General features: G+C 41.5%; 1 protein-coding gene across 2 annotated transcripts; it reads left to right on the top strand.

Annotated features, from left to right (window-relative positions):
• The first annotated feature begins 4,917 nt into the window (after positions 1-4,917).
• On the top strand, positions 4,918-15,976 carry RDH5 (retinol dehydrogenase 5). 2 transcript variants are annotated; one of them, XM_063293575.1, is made up of 5 exons: positions 4,918-5,596; positions 8,362-8,694; positions 13,379-13,637; positions 14,033-14,196; positions 15,661-15,976. In XM_063293575.1, exons 2-5 carry the CDS (start codon positions 8,382-8,384, stop codon positions 15,882-15,884), a joined length of 960 nt encoding a protein of 319 aa, XP_063149645.1. In that variant the 5' UTR covers positions 4,918-5,596; positions 8,362-8,381; the 3' UTR covers positions 15,885-15,976. The 2 variants fall into 2 exon arrangements, with proteins under 2 accessions (XP_063149645.1, XP_063149646.1); XM_063293576.1 differs by having other exon boundaries at positions 4,918-5,427.
• Positions 15,977-17,277: the final 1,301 nt, after the last annotated feature.

Raw genomic sequence — 17,277 nt, forward strand, 5'->3', positions numbered from 1 at the left:
TTACAAGTGTTGGGGTGAGTCATTGAAGCGTGTGCTAGTTCTAACAACTGCTTAGTCCCATCTTGGCAGATGTGAATGAGGATGGAAAGCCAGCTTCTCTTACTCAGACAGAGGAATGGGGTGGAGATGGAGGGCTTCAGTGCGGCTGGAGCTTTTTCCCATAAGGTCACCCAGCCTGGCCCCTTCATCCTCTTTCAGTTTTCAAATCCTCCTTTGATGATCTTTTTCAAACCTTAAACAAAGGAACCCTTCTCAGATTTAATTTCTCCTAATCTCTCATAATTCAGCATGTGGTATGTACTTGGATAAGTGGGGTGTGACATGGAGTGCGAAAAGGGTTCAGCTTCCATTTCTAGTGTGTTTTCTCTCCCTTCATCAGCCTTGCTGTAGAGGAGACTGGATATTTTAACAAGGCCCAGGAAATCCCTCATTCAAGGAAGCTCCTCATAATGGTTGCCTTCAGTCTATTCAGTTCTTCCCCTGGTTTGAATGGGTTTCATCTAGCAAGTATTCTGCTTTTCTTTTCCTGACCTAGAGCACCTTCCATTTGCTTTTGTAGTGGCAAGAATTGGGGAGCTTTTGAGTCAATAATGCTTCTTGTTACATTTCTTACGAACAACAGCACAGAGGCTCATAAGCTTAAGGGCAGAGTTTGGCAATGAAATTTTAAAACATTTCTCTTGTTTTCTTCTCTTCCTTATTACGTCTCTGTATCTTTTGGCTTAATGGGGGCTTTTGTAACATCACGTGTCCTTCCAATTAACACAACATTTCTAAATCAAGGCACCTGTATATGGAACCAGCTTTCCATGTATGCATCATTTCATAGACCAGGAAACCACAGCTCTAAGTCCTCTTGTGTGTCAGCTTTTATATTTGAATGCAAATGCTTTCTGCCCCAACTGTATGGCTCATGCTAGAACAAGTGGATATGCAGTGGGGAATGGATTCTTGGGCTTCTACCCCAAAGATGAGGTAGAAATCCTTTTAAATTATAGGAGCACATTTGATTTTAGCTGCTGGGCTTAAGCACACAGTATGCCTTCTCTTAACTTAATCATAAGTGAGCCTTGAAGCAAGAAAATTAACAGGGATTTTCCAAAGCTGTTTACTCTCATTTCCTTCTATACTTAGAATTCATTTAGCGGTCCGTGGAAAACAGTCAGAACATATGGAGGAATCTAAACTGTGGGATCCAGGCAAAAATGGGTAAGATCAAAAACAAAGACGGCAAGGACCTAACAGAAGAAGAAGAGATCAAGAAAAGGTGGCAAGAATATACGGAAGACCTGTATAGGAAGGATAACAATATCGGGGGTAGCTTTGACGGTGTGGTCAGTGAGCTAGAGCCAGACATCCTGAAGAGTGAGGTTGAATGGGCCTTAAGAAGCATTGCTAATAACAAGGCAGCAGGAGACCACGGCATCCCAGCTGAACTGTTCAAAATCTTGCAAGATGATGCTGTCAAGGTAATGCATGCTATACGCCAGCAAATTTGGAAAACACAAGAATGGCCATCAGATTGGAAAAAATCAACTTATATCCCCATACCAAAAAAGGGAAACACTAAAGAATGTTCAAACTATCGAACAGTGGCACTCATTTCACATTCCAGTAAGGTAATGCTCAAGTTCCTGCAAGGTAGACTTCAGCAACTCATGGAGCAAGAATTGCCAGATGTACCAGCTGGGTTTAGAAAAGGCAGAGGAACTAGAGACCAAATTGCCAATATCCGCTGGATAATGGAAAAAGCCAGGGAGTTTCAGAAAAACATCTATTTCTGTTTTATTGACTATTCTAAAGCCTTTGACTGTGTGGACCATAACAAATTGTGGCAAGTTCTTAGCGGTATGGGGATACCAAGTCATCTTGTCTGCCTCCTGAAGAATCTGTATAACGACCAAGTAGCAACAGTAAGAACAGACGGACTGGTTTAAGATTGGGAAAGGAGTACGGCAGGGCTGTATACTCTCACCCTACCTATTCAACTTGTACGCAGAACACATCATGCGACATGCTGGGCTTGAGGAATCCAAGGCTGGAGTTAAAATTGCTGGAAGAAACATTAACAATCTCAGATATGCAGATGATACCACTTTGATGGCTGAAAGCGAAGAGGAATTGAGGAGCCTTATGATGAAGGTGAAAGAAGAAAGTGCAAAAGCTGGCTTGCAGCTAAACCTCAAAAAAGCCAAGATTATGGCAACCAGCTTGATTGATAACTGGCAAATAGAGGGAGAAAACGTAGAGGCAGTGAAAGACTTTGTATTTCTAGGTGCAAAGATTACTGCAGATGCTGACTGCAGTCAGGAAATCAGAAGACGCTTAATCCTTGGGAGAAGAGCAATGACAAATCTCGATAAAATAGTTAAGAGCAGAGACATCACACTGACAACAAAGGTCCGCATAGTTAAAGCAATGGTGTTCCCCATAGTAACATATGGCTGCGAGAGCTGGACCATAAGGAAGGCTGAGAGAAGGAAGATCGATGCTTTTGAACTGTGGTGTTGGAGGAAAATTCTGAGAGTGCCTTGGACTGCCAGAAGATCAAACCAGTCCATCCTCCAGGAAATAAAGCCAGACTGCTCACTTGAGGGAATGGTTTTAAAGGCAAAACTGAAATACTTTGGCCACATAATGAGAAGACAGGACACCCTGGAGAAGATGCTGATGCTAGGGAGAGTGGAGGGCAAAAGGAAGAGGGGCCGACCAAGGGCAAGGTGGATGGGTGATATTCTAGAGGTGACGGACTTGTCCCTGGGGGAGCTGGGGGTGTTGATGACCGACAGGAAGCTCTGGCGTGGGCTGGTCCATGAAGTCACGAAGTCAGAAGCGACTAAACAAATAAAAAACAAACTCTGGGATGCCCACCTCCTCCCTTCTTTGTACCTGGTAGCTGAAAAGAAGCAAGGGATTGATTTACTTCATTTCTGTCTAGCTTTTAGTTCCAAGCAAGAAATTTACGTGATTTTTTTTAAAGCCCACACTTGAGCTAGAAAGGCTTCCAGTGCCTCTGATATATCAATAAAAAGAGAGTCCCTAATCTTGTATTTACAGTCTTAAAAAAAACAAACATGACAGTAAACAAAAAATGTCCAGAGCAGGGGGGGAAAACCACTCAGGAACCAATTCTTAAATGTGTAGGGAACTTTGTCCCTTCTGCTGTAGCCCAGAGGAAGGCTGCTGAATGATTGTTGAGGGAGAGGCAAACCCAGCTGGAATTGCCTTCTCAGTGGTCTACCTTTTCTTCCCTCCCTCTGCCAATACGCTAAATTGGACAACCTGAAATACTTGGACATTTTAGTCATAAAATTCTGTAACAGGATTAAAGCAAGTAGATACAATCAAATCTCACTATCAGAAGATGCTGAACCTACTTCTTGGATTTAAGGTTTTTTTTCTTCTTCTTGCATAGCACCCCTTAGATCTGCTATGCATAGAGAATTCATGGCTGCTTTCTTTGCTTGCAGAAAGCTCAGCAGCTTAGACCTCTTAATTTAGAATCTTGCAGTGAGGTGAGCTAAGCAACAAAGGCTTTCTTCACTTCTAAGCTCGCTCTCTTATGCTCTTGCAAAGCACAAAATCCTTAGCAGCTTTTTGTAAGAGCACTTGCTTTCACTGTGCTCTTTGCCCCACATCCTTGACATTACCAGCAATTAGTGAGACTCTCTGTAAGTGTACTGTACAGGTTGGAGTAACGATTCCTAAGTGGTGCTATACAGCCCCGCTGGGAGTGAATTATTTATTATTTATTTGTTTGTCATATCTCTCTACCGCCCATCTCGCATACGACGACTCTGGGCAGCTTACAAAGGATAAAAATGACATATCGCTAAAAATAATACAGTATAAATGTGAATATAAATACATGAAAATGCAAATGCAAATCTAAAAATACAAAATGTAAAAAATAGAATTCAAGATGGCGAATAAAGTTCTTACCCTTGGCACTATCACGGTGCCAACCACCTCCATGAATGCCTATCCCCTCTCCCACCCCAAGCAAGGTGGCACAACCATGTCTTAACCCCCTTCCGGAAGGCTGAGAGAGTGGGGGCCTGTCTTACCTCCCGGGGTAACTTATTCCAAAGGGCGGGGGCCACGGCAGAGAAGGCCCTCCTCCTGGACCCTGCCAATCGGCAGTCCCTCATGGACAGGGTCCATAACATGACCTTTCTGCCTGACTGCGTGGGATGGGTCGATGTATGTATCGCTATCTCAATATTGGAGTATTTGGGATAATACAGAAACTTTCTCCCCTCTTGTAGTGGCTCCCTGCAGCCAGCAGAGGAGAATTGTTGTGTCCTGTTCTCTTTTTCCTGAGAATAAAATCTCAGATTTCTTCCCCGGGTCCTTAAAAGGGTAGGGTAGATGCTAAAGAGAAATTAAATAGGAACACGTGCACATCACTTTGGATAACACCAAATTAAATTCCATCCATTTGAAACAGTATATCTGATCTCTCAGAAGGAGGAAAGGGGGTTTTTTTTGCTTCTAATGGCACTAAAGGAAAAAATGAATTCCCAAATGGTTTTAAGAGAGTTGGATGATATCCAACACGGTGTTCTTGTTGAAATATGCCTAAGAATTGTGGGTGGTGGGGGGAGGGAAGTGGTGTTTTCCACCTTATCTCACCCCCACATGGGAACACTAATGCGCCTGGGGAGGTGGCCTGAAATGAAATGCTCCATCTGTTGGCAAAGTTGTGGCTCCAGTTGGTTCTAGTCCCGCCTTAGGCGTGAAAGCCGGCTGGGTGACCTTGGGCCAGTCACTCCCTCTCAGCCCAACCCACCTCACAGGGTGGTTGTGGTGGGGAAAATACGAGGAGGAAGGAGTATTAGCTATGTTCGCCACCTTGAGTTATTTATAAAAAAAAATAATAGAGGCGGGATAGAAAATAAATAAACTTTATTTGAGCTCCTGGGATTATAAATGAGTGAGAGTGCCATATTCTAGCCTGATTGACTTCCTTTGACTGCCATTCTGGCCTGCTTAGCATTAACTTGCTTTGTGTATCAAGGAACTCAGCCCTTTTGCCCCATAGCCTACACATTCATTTCTTCAACACATTTCTTCACACAGGCTTATTTCTGAATCTTCATTCTCTACTTTCACTTTCTCAGGAGACCGAATTGGAATTTGTATGATTGAAGGTAGACTCAATATTTTTTGTTTTGACTGTTGCAGCAGCAGCAGCAAGAGTTAATGCTGGGCTGAGTCCTTGCCCTTGGCATCCCCCACCAGCACGCTGGTTGGGAAGGGCTCTGCTTCTGGCCCTCGTGGACTTTGGCAAGGAGCAGAACTTTTGCCCATTGTGTGCAGCAGAAGCTAAGCAAGCTAAAGATTCCTAGACAGGGTAAGGAGCTGCTGTTAACGTTGACTGCATAGTCTGCTCAAGTTATCTGCATAAACTTACCTTCCCAGGAGGTAAGGAGGAACAAAAGGGGTGGGAGGTGAGTTGATATTGCTCTGTATCCAATCCCAGGGATTTCTAATAGACTCATTGTATGTCCCATGCTGTAAGATTGCAAACCTGGGAGTAGTAGGATCTTTCAGCCAGGAAACCAGGCCAGTATTAGTCAAGGCTGAAAACTGGGTAAACCGAAAAAACTGACCTTGAAAAGAACTTCCCGCTTTGCTATGCAAGTAGGAGCTATCTGAGGAACCAAAAGCTTACATGGGCAAGATGAGAGCAGATACGGAAAATTGGACTCCCAAGTTCAAACTTTAGAAGGAAAGGGGACAACTAGTGATAGTTAAGAGGGAAAAAAAGGATTTATACTTTAAAATATGATGTAGTGCTTGCTTCTATCACTGTGTCTTTAACTGAACCTAATATCTTTTGCCTTGTACTTGATTTACAGAATTTTGTCCCCTTGGGTTGACTTGTCACTTGCTTGAGGGGAAGAGCTGTTAGCATTTCAGTTTATAGCGTGATTAACAAAGAATGGCAACAGTGGGTTATGGGAAAACAGCAATGTTCTCTGGCATCTTAAAGGCTAATGACTTTGTTATGGTAACTACATTAATGGATAGGGCTCCCTCTGCCAATCAGTTTTTCCTTTCTTAACCTGTGTTGTGTTTGTGATTTGGGTCACAATCTAAAAATATAAAAAGTTCTGTTTGTGTGAATGCACTGACATATGAATGTAGACTGACCCAGTAACATGAGTGGAATAGTCCAAGAATGGAGAAAATATACACACACATTTTGCCCAGAGTCATTTGTTGAGATGGGCGGTGAAGAAATTTAATTAATTAATTAATATTTCGCCTAACCTACTGCACACATTTATTAGAATTGCAGTGAAACATGCAGATCACAATGAGGGATACCAATCATGAATGGGTATATATCCCTGCCAATAAAGAACTAGCAAATCAAGGACAATGGTGGTTATACTTTCCATTTCATTGAAGGGAGGGGAGGAAGAAATTGTCATAATGGTCCTATAAAGAATGCAAAAAGAGCATATAATTAGTTGTAGTAGCAGAGAAGAAATGTACCTGATTGAAGAACAGGAGACAGCAAATGATGACAGATTTGGAATTTACCTTTTTCAGCAAAGCAAAAAGCCATTTTTGCATCTTGCATCCATCTTTGGGCATTATTACTCATCTTTGCCCTTATGCTCTGATGGAAAGTTATAACTTTATTTCTGTGCCAGATGAAGTCAAGGCCAGCCCAATCTGGCAGAATAGGGTAATTGACAGGTAAAAGAGTTGGGCATTAAATTCTTCTTTATGTTGTTGTTACTGCATTTAGACTGTCAGGGATAGGGAAGAAGTTCAGATGCCACAATAACTTGGCTGGATTTGGATACTCCTTAACATCTGTAGCCTTGTGTGTATGGTTGGTGTCATTGTCACCCTCCATCTAGCAGCAAAATGTACTATGTTGAATTGTACCTGGCAGGATTAAACCCAGATCAGGTTGGCTGGGTTCACATAGCATGCAAAATGCTACACTTATATTAATAAAATGCAATCTACATAACATGCTATAGCACAAACAGATAAACCAACGTGATACCCTGGTTCACAGAACCTGTTAAGAAGGGGGCTGGGTTCCAACAACATGTTTTGCAACTCTATATTCTAGTGCTTTATAAAAATCCAGTTAATGACAAGTTTATGATAAACATTCATGGTAAATGTGCATTCATGTAAAGTCTATGTTCACATTAGCTTATGAAAATCAGCCATGATGATGACCATAAAAGATGTGACATGTATTCTTGCAGAATTGTCCTAATGTAAATAGGAGGCCCTAGAGTTGTGGTCCATTCCAGGCTAAGAGAAACCATCCAAAGTGTGTATGCAACTTGCATAGATGTCAAATTCTTTTAATCTCCTCCTGACCTTTACTAGAATGAAGCATAGAGCTGGACACACACAAGGCAGGACCAAGCCAGTTACAAAACTGGCCTATTAAATCTATTTCATAGGTTTAACCTGGCATTCTGGAGCAGAGGTTTATCCTCGAATACTCAACAGTAGTAGCTGAGGCTTCCCTTTGAGACAAAACTGGATATCAGATTCCTAGGAGCTGAACTGGACTTAATGAGTCGCGTTTAATGATCCTTCTAAGTGTAAGTGTCACAAATCAGTCAGATGCCGCAGATGGTAGAATGGTGAAAAATGGAGTCCCAAATCTAAACCAGGTAGAGGCACATTTGCTGTTTGCTATTGAAGAGAACATCCCACAGGAGTTATTAGGCAATTTCCCCCTATTTGAAATAATCACAGGAGTCCACACTTACTTGGGGATCATGATGAAGGCAATAGATTAGATTCTCACTCCACATCATGGCACGGTGCTAATTTGGATCAGGCTCATCCATTTAATTTCTTTTATTTATTCGCAACACAAGGCTGTTGGACAGGAATAAATTCATTTCTAGTTCCCCTCTTTTTGGAAGGGTCTCTAAGTTCAAACTGTGTTGATGATTCATTAAATGACTGTTTTGTATTAGCTCTGTTTTTCATTATTTTAAAGATCCTAGATGTTTATCAAGAGAATTAATATGGTTGCTTAAATGCCAGCAGGTTTGATCAATGTCCTTCCAGGGCATTATTCTAGAACTAGAAGCCTAGCAATTGATGCAGGCTCAGACAACCGAATGACCTCCATCTCTTTAGGACTGCAAATCCTATAATGATTGGTCACTTGATTGTATTGACTGTGGCTTATGAAAGTCATGACCCTAAATAAATGGAAGACCCCAGATTGCCTGTCCCTGAAAAAATGTGGCATATATAAATTGAGTAGATAAGTGCCATTTGGACTTTTGGAAGAGAACAAAGGTGGGAGTACTGGGGTCCCACTGTACATTTGCCAATCCTTTCCTATCTCTGCAGGCCTTCAGTGAGAGTCTATAATGTGGTGCTGTGTACTGCTCATCAGTGTTGTTTGGGCTGTGGTTTGGTTCTTCCGTGACCGGCAGACTTTGAGCAACTTCAAAGACAAGTATATTTTCATCACGGGTTGTGATACAGGTTTTGGGAACATGCTAGCCAAGAAACTTGACAAGAAGGGTTTCCAAGTGCTGGCAGGCTGCCTGACTCAGAAAGGAGCTGATAACTTGGACCGCACCAGCTCACCAAACCTGCGCACCACACTGCTTGATGTTACCAGCTCAGAGAGCATCTGCAAAGCAGTGGAACGGGTGAAAGCTGAAGTGGGTCGAAAAGGTGAGTTTCACCCCAGCAGGGATCAAAGAGAAGACAGGGCAGAATGTGGAACCAGGGATAGAATTATTGGCTTGAACTCCTTCAGTTTTCCTACATAAATACCCAACACATTATTCCCATAAGCAATATTATACAGGGCATAGAAAAGGCGTAAGAAGTAGTAAGCTAAAGAAATTAAAGATATGAGGTAAAAACAGGAAAACACAGTTAAATCTAGTTTGCATCAAACCCTACCTCTCCATACTTTTTGATCCTAACCATCCTTGCCAGGTCTGTATGCTGCTTCGTATGTAGCCTTTTGTTCTTTAAACTTCTCACCTCTTTCTTTTTGAGGATCTCATCAATTCCATCCAGCCACAACTTATTCTTCTTCCAATCAACCCATTCATTCTTCCTGCATGTATTTGTTTTGGGATTCAATCCTCATTTCTTTGAAAACTACCTCAACATAATATTTTTGTACTAGTCACTCACTTGTGCATTCATTCTACATGGACTCCTTCTCATTTTATCATACACACTTCCTAAATAACCTGTTCTCATTGTTTTCGATTTATGCCTATGCTTGTTTTGGCATACTCGGCTCCTGTAAACCAAAGAGGGCAGAAGCTATTTTGACAGGTAGTCATTCCTCAAAACGGGCCACACACTGTCACTACCTTTCTATCAACATTTGCATGTCTTAAAATTTCTCCATTTAGTAAATGTTCTATCAAGGTATACAAATCCCTCTTTCTAGTTTTCTGCCATTTAAAGATAGCTTACAATTGTTCACTCCATTTTCCCTGTCTTCACAATTGCCTTGGTCTTCGACATAATTTTCAGATCCAGATTCCTTGTTGCATCATACAATCTACCTAACATTTGTGCAAATACTGTAATTTGGATTCTCAGCCAACAGCATGGCATCATCTACATACAGAAGTACACACTATACATTCACATCCATCATACCAGTAATCTCATCACGTGCATTCCCTACACGTTTATCCATAAATACATTAAGTAAAGGGGCATCACACATCCTTGATTTACTCCTGTTCAGTGATAAACCATTTGGTAAGTACAGTATTGCATTTATTCTCATGCATGCTTTACTTCCATCATATACCCTTCTTACCACATCCAGCAACCTACCTTCAAGATCAAATTTACACAAAACATTTAAGCCTATTCATTTTACCTAATGCTTTCTCCAAATCAACACTGTTATCTTTCTCACATTTAAATACATTTCTCATTTAATCGCTTTTATTTTTCATTCTATTCACCCTGCTGGAGGTTCTTGGTTTAGCTCTCTTTAGTCATTTCCAAACTCTTTTATTTCTATCAAAGTCACCCTGCATTTCTGCCTCTTCTAAGTTCAACCATTCCTTGACTGTATTTTCACATTTATCCTTTACTCTATACACACCTTGTACAATATTTTCTTATCTTCATTTCTTGTAGCAATCATTCCTTTATATGCATTTTTTCACATCTACCGTTTCTTGTCACAGTACTTTCCCTTCCTCTTCTATCTTCCCTCAGCTGTCAATGCCTTAACTTTCGCTCTGTTTTCTTGTACCCCAAGCCACTTCTGCCTAGAACAGTACAGTCCCTTTTCATCCTGTGAACAGACCCAGACACCCAATATGTGTAATGGTTGCCTATTCTAAAACACTATCAGACTCATGAGCAGGAATTCAAAGATATCTGATTTATTAAAGAATAGCATGCAGGATCACAAAGAAAGCTGAGAATGATAAAAGCGCGCCAAACGCAACCTAAAAACCCTCGGTGCAAATGAGATCCCTCCCCCCCTAGAATCTTCCCAAGTTCACAATCCCAGGTGCTCCTAACGGTTTCTGATGGTCTGCGGGAAAAGGCCTTGAACAGAGCACATAACCCAAACACGTTCCATTGTAATGAACACAGATACAGCTTGGTACAAGGTTTCACAGCAGCTCCCTCCCAAACAGAAATGCGCGTCAGCGCCATGGCATGTGAAACGTTATGATGTATACTGTACATTGAAACAGCGAACATGACCATATGTGTGTGTTGGTTTGGGCATGAACCACTTAGAACTGGGTGTTCCATACACATTCAAGCAGAGAGTTCAGCCTTTTTTGTAGATCCAGTAGGAAAAAATTATCCAGGTGACACTCTTGGTTTTTCATTTGTATTTCCCTTTTAAATTTTAAAACCTCAGCCAATTTCTTTTGTAGATTCAGTGAAACATCCTTATCTAAGTCAGTCTCTTGGCCTGTCAGCTGTAAATCCACTTTCAATACTATCTTTATCTTGTCAGATAAAATTTGTTCTACATCTGTCATTTCTTCAATAACATCTTTTGGACATAGTCTATCCATAGAAGCAGACATAATTGCTGACACTGTTGATATTGTGGCTACTATTTTCTGATTCCATTCTTCAAAAGTCTCCTTCAGTATTTTTACTGTCATAACATTTTGTAACATTTTACTGGCTTGTAAATCTTTCTTCTACCTAAAAACTTTAGAGTCCAGTTTTTGAAATCATGAAATCATCTTTGTTTTTTGTCTTGTAAAAACCAAAACAAAATCTATTTCCCATGAGAAGCTGTTTGTTCTTTATAGTTAATTCCAAAATCTTATTGTAAAAGTTTCAATATTCCAATTTTATCTGGATCCTTAGTCCATTTATAACTTTCTAAGATCAAAATCTTAGTTTTTTGCCGTTTACTTCAGATTCTTTAAATTCTTAAGCTTATGATTAAAATTTTCTGTCATTCAGGATTGAAGGCAGACTCACTTGGCGTTTTCTAACTTGTCAGGCCAAAGGTCTCTAATAGCTTAGAAGTAATTAATGAGCAGTTTCCGAAAATGATTGGAAAGTAAGGTTTGTGAACTTAGTGTCCTTTCAAAGGCTACACTGCAGTTACACGCAAGATGGCTGATCCCTTCATCTCCCAGTGCTCAGATTGCAGAAAACCCGTCTTGCAGTCTCCTCGCAAGGAGCACATGTAACCAATCTCCCATCCTCTCCTTATCCGGAAAGGTTCCAAGGAACTGGTCTACTCACTGGTTCCTTGGTCTTTGACGTACTAATCAGCTCATTTTTGCACAGCTGTCTTCAATTCACCATACCTCCCCCCAAAATCCCCAACAGAATCAGACTTTTCCAGTAGAACAGTCAAAGCAGTCTCAACCTCATAGCCTGCCCAGTTCTATCTGGGTCAGGTTTGTCTGATCCTGAAAAGCCACTACTCTGCTAGTCAGCTTACCCAACCATGGGAGGTCAGAGTCTTGTTGTAATTGCCCCTCTCTGAGAAATCCATGGCAAGCTTCTTAAGAAGTGGTCTAATAATTGCCTCCTTTGAACAAGGAAATGTCCTGCCTTCCCTCAGAGAAGCATTAATGATGTTAACAAGGTATCACTAAAAAGCTCCAGGCTGTTACAAGCCAAGTTGGACAAGGATCCAGAGGAAAAGTGGTGGAATGTACCATTTCAAGCAGTTAGTCCTTGTCCTTACGTATTGTAAATCAAAACCCATTCTAACTATACAAAAAAATGACTAGACACCCCATTGTTAACTCTGTACCAAAGGTGCCATCCAGATAGGCTCAAATATGACTTCATCTGCAAAAACCCTCATGGAAAGTGTTATAACAAGCCCTTGGGGGTTCTCTAACAGAAGTCTGGGAGGAGGAAGAGGTGGGAGAGTACAATTTAGCCCCCTTACAACCAAAACTACTCAACAAGTCATGAGGTTGCATATGCAATACATTCAGGGAAAACACTGCTGTTTTAATGCATATTTTTCAGATTTGGGTCAGATCTTCCTCCACTTGCACTCTAGTTGTCTACCTTGGTGCTTCAGCCCACATTTCACACGTGTAGTATAGGGCTACCTTTAACAGCAGTCAAACAAAATGCTTGGGAGCAACTCTGTTGATGGATCTCCATATTCCGTGTACTAACCACAGCACCAAAACAGTAACTAGTGCAATCAGACCCAAACCTTTCCATGTTGTGTTGGAATTTTGGATCCAATAACCTTTCCGGATGGACTATTAGTCCATTGCCACTAATTCAACCTTAACTATATGGCAATCCATCCAAGACAATGAAAAAAGTGAGGTGCCCCCACCCACAGACCATTTCCATATTCGGAACAAAATACCAATACAAGCATGTGACCTGCATTACATGTTAGCTCTGTGACCACTTGGGATAGACCTGTAGTTGTCATGGGTACTATGAACTCCTGAACTCTCCCAAACAAAACAGCTCCAGAATAGATTTTGAAATCCTTCAGCATCAACTCCAAATCCAGCTGTCATCTCAGTCCATGATTTATTAGGAAGCAGAGGGGAGGGGGTGGTGTCACACTAACAGAATCCCCAGTCTATCTCTGATCCCACATCTAAGTTGTACACACATTGTGTGATCCAGGTCTCTCACAGGTATCCTGGTAAGGGAGAGATTATTTTTATGAATCACATCCATCTGCTTACCCTGGCTTGCTGCTGTACTACAGCATATCCTAACCAGAGAAACTGGGCCACGCTGGGCCATGATCAGTTAGCTTCCCAGTGACTGGTGCTGTGGCATAAACACAAAAACACTGTACTGTACAGTAGTTGAAGAGGAAGCCCTCTGCAGTTCATTGGTGAACAGCAAGATGATATTTCTCATTTCTCCCTCCATCACCTTCCAGGACTCTTTGGTCTGGTGAACAATGCAGGTATAGGCAGTTCCATTGGCCCCACAGAATGGATGACTGTGGAAGACTATCGCAAAGTCATGGCTGTTAACACCTTTGGAATGATCGAGGTCTCATTGGCCTTCCTACCATTGCTCAAGCAAGCACGTGGCCGAGTAGTCAATATTTCCAGCGTCTTGGGGCGGCTTTCAGCCAACGGCGGTGGCTACTGCATTTCCAAATACACAGTGGAGGCCTTCTCAGACAGCCTCAGGTAGGAGAACAGGTAGGGCTCTATGTGTGCTCATTCTTTAGGTCCACAAGAGTCACTGGGGTGCTCACAGATAGGAATAGCCCCCCCCCCCCCGGCTCTGAGATTTCTCCCTAATGCCTGTTCTTAAAATAACAATTGTTATTAAAACTAGTATCTTACACCACTCAATGTGATAACCATTCAGACTGGGCTGTTTTCCCATTTTCAAAGATTTCGTGGTGCCTATTATTTCTTGAGAGTTAAAGGTATTGCTAAACAGGCAGCTTGATCATGTGAAATCTGTTGCAACAAACGGCTACCTATCCAATCACTGGAGTCTAAATGAATGTTATGGGAAGCTTTATCTATAGGTGTAATGAATATGGTTCAACTCTTTACAGTACTTTGTTTTTCAGGAGAGACATGTATCATTTTGGGGTGAAAGTCTCCATTGTGGAGCCAGGCTTCTTCAAAACAGCTATGACTAATCTTGAATCAATAGACTGCTCTTTGCGGCAATACTGGGACCGAATGAGCCCTAAAACCCAGCAGAGCTACGGTGAAGACTTCTTTCACAGTTGTGAGTACTGATGCAGCCGCAGCTGCTGGAGTGAAAGGGGAAGAATTAGGCTTGGATTGCGAAAACCAGTGCTACTCGCTGTTACAGGTTATACTTCTATAAAAAAAGATGCTGAGAAACCTGAGTTAAACCACAGTGGTTTTTATAAGCAACTACAATGAATTCAATCCCATGTCAGCTTTTTTTTTGTTATGCTTGTTTTTCATGAACCCAACCATTACTTGACTCTCTTAGCTATCCTAGTAGGACAGCCCTGTGACCAGAGGACCACACTGGAGTTTGCTGGAACTTACAAAGTCCCTTTTCTCCTTTGGCACTAGATTTTAATACTGACAGCTCCTGCTGTGAAGGGTGCATCTTGCAAGCCACAACAAACCTTCCACCTTCTGAGACTGGAACTGGGATCTCAGGAGTAGAAATATCAGCCAATTTCATCATGGCTTACTAAAGCCTCAAGTGTTTTCATAACAACTTGTTTTAGAGGTGCTATGTAGAAGAAAGAAATTAGGGAAAACTCCCTCTCTTGAAATTGCTGTAGTAATTGCAAATGCCATTGTTGCACTTCAGTCTACTATTTGTATAACTCAGCAGTGAACAACTGTGGTTGGGGCCAGAAGTTAATTTCCTGACCTTCTGAAGAGCCACAGATGACATCACCAGAAGGATGGTGGTAACTAAAATGGGCCAGGCTGAAAATATTTGGCCCATTTTTTAGGCAGGAGGGAAGATATTAGAATAGGGGTTGAAGCAGGAGACAAGCTACTCCCATTTCCAGCAATATAAAAACTCTTCCAAACAAAGGCATCGCTGAGGTGGCCAAATTGCAGGGTTTTAAGAGGTCTTCTGTTCCCATCCCCATACTTAAAACACTAAAACCTGCCAAAAATGGACTGAAATCACCCTGAAAAAAGAGCTGTTTGTAGGCCTTGCTCCCACTTTCACCCTTACTTTTGCATTTTAAAAACTTTCAGAATTTGGTATTTTGCTCTTAAATTTCAATAGGAACATTGTGGGGAGCTGAGAGACCATGTGCATGTGCATCTGCCACAGCTTGTCCATCTGTTCTAACACCATAGAAAGGGTTGCACAGGCAAGTCTTACAGTGTGTCCAAGACCTGAGTAAAATTTTGGTTTGCTTGTTAAATACAAGGTGGAGAACAGCTTTACCAACATAGTGCCCATCAGAAGAACTGAACTGTAACTCCCATCATTTATACTGTCAGGGGTATAAACATCTGTCTTCAACCAGAGGTCTGAAGACCATCTCATTGAAGACAGCTAATCTAGGATTAGGAGAAGACAAGTGTTAGTTTGATGAGACTAGCTAACAGGAAGAGGAGTCAATGTATTGTATATTACATCAAGATAAAAGACATCCTGAAACAAAGTAACCACTTATCAGGGTCATTTATGTACCAGGCAGAAAGTTTACAGTAATTTCTGGTGATTTCCATCTCTTTGTAGACCTGAAAGTCCAGAAGTTCATCATGAACATCATTTGCGATTCTGATCTCAGCAAAGTAACGAACTGCATGGAACACGCCCTTCAAGCCAAGCATCCTCGCTCTCGTTACAGTGCAGGTTGGGATGCTAAATTTCTGTGGCTGCCAGTCTCTTATCTACCTGCTTTTGTGGTGGATATTTTCCTATCTATCATCTTACCAAAGCCAGCTCAGCGGGTGCACTAAAAGCTTCTTCCTTATGACCAAGCTTGAGGCCTAAATGCTGAAAGATCATACTTCTGAGAATTAGGAAAAAATAAAAGGATTAATCTGAGAAAGCTATTGCCTTGCCAGTTTTGGTTTCACAGGGTGGTATGGAAACATTCCATATTGTAAGCTGCATGATCCTGTACAGATGCTGAGAAATCACGAAGAACAGGATGCAGAAGGGAAATGTTGGGCAGATGAATTGAATAACCAGTGCCAACATAAAAGCACTTGACAAAAAGTGGGTAACTTTTTTGCAAGCATAAGCTTTTTTAATGAGTTTTTGAAGTGCACAGATCACAACTTTACAGGGAGGGGCAGCATTTAAATCTTAATTGCAGCCTTGGAAGGAAGAATTTAAGTAAAATAGGTGTTCTGAGCCTTAACGCATTTGTAGCTCATTGCCATAACTTCCATCACCAAATCACACCACTTCGTTGTAGAATTTCAGGAGCAGAAGTTGGGGAGAGCTCATGGGAAGCAATCAAAAAACCCTGGGGCTCCTTACTGCTGTGGTAGGCTGTGGATTGCCCAACAGTCCAACTTTCATGCATCCATCCACTCTAGAGGGAACGTTAAAGCAATAAGTAGGACACTCTACTGGTGCCTTTGTTGTAGAACCTCCAAGAGAGGCTAACGATTCTCCAGTCCATAACCTGAAAACTTTTGCTACCTTTTCATCATACATGCCCAGGTCTTCTATTTGGAGGAGCAGAAGATACCAGGTACACCTGTAAGTTAGGTGAATATGGAGAACTTGAGTCCTAAATACATGCTTAGCACATAACCATCCTCCCAGAGTTATCATGCTTTCCCAGTTTCAATCCTGATGGATGATGGAATGATGGAAATTCATCAGGATTCAATATGATGGTTTGGGGTCACATTCAACATCCTGGATCTCTCAAATTACTGAGTAAGGGACATGCCAAGACCAAAGGATGATCTAACATGTACAGCCCTTCTTCCTTTGACTCTGCTTCAGGCAAGAAAATGTTCAAGTTAGAATTCTATTTTTAGCTAGGCAACTCTATTAAGGAGTGTGTATACAACCTAGTTTTAAAAAATGTCAGCAAACCTAGCACAAATATACTCATGGTTAGCAGCAGTTCACAAGACAGAAAGGGCTACTGGGCACATGAAAATACTGGAAGCAGACTGTCTCTGATAACTGGAGGCAGAGACAGGAGGAAAAAAGATAGAACAACTTACTATTCCTCATAGTGGTTATCACAGTGTGATTTCAGAAACACAGAAGTTCCTTGTATAACATTAATTTGATAAGCAGAATCCATCACTTATCTTGAAGTTCACTATATTAGCTCAACTGAGAAATGGTAACTTATAGGGCCAACTGAGAAGAATTATGAGA

This window comes from Candoia aspera, chromosome 2, assembly GCF_035149785.1.
Source record: "Candoia aspera isolate rCanAsp1 chromosome 2, rCanAsp1.hap2, whole genome shotgun sequence".
NCBI classification, from domain to species: Eukaryota; Metazoa; Chordata; class Lepidosauria; order Squamata; family Boidae; genus Candoia; species Candoia aspera.

Coding starts and splice junctions, on each gene's coding strand:
- RDH5 (XM_063293575.1), top strand. CDS start 8,382: ATGTGGTGCTGTGTACTGCTCATCAGTGTTGTTTGGGCTGTGGTTTGG. Junction 8,695..13,378: donor AGCTGAAGTGGGTCGAAAAG/GTGAGTTTCACC, acceptor ATCACCTTCCAG/GACTCTTTGGTCTGGTGAAC. Junction 14,197..15,660: donor TGAAGACTTCTTTCACAGTT/GTGAGTACTGAT, acceptor ATCTCTTTGTAG/ACCTGAAAGTCCAGAAGTTC.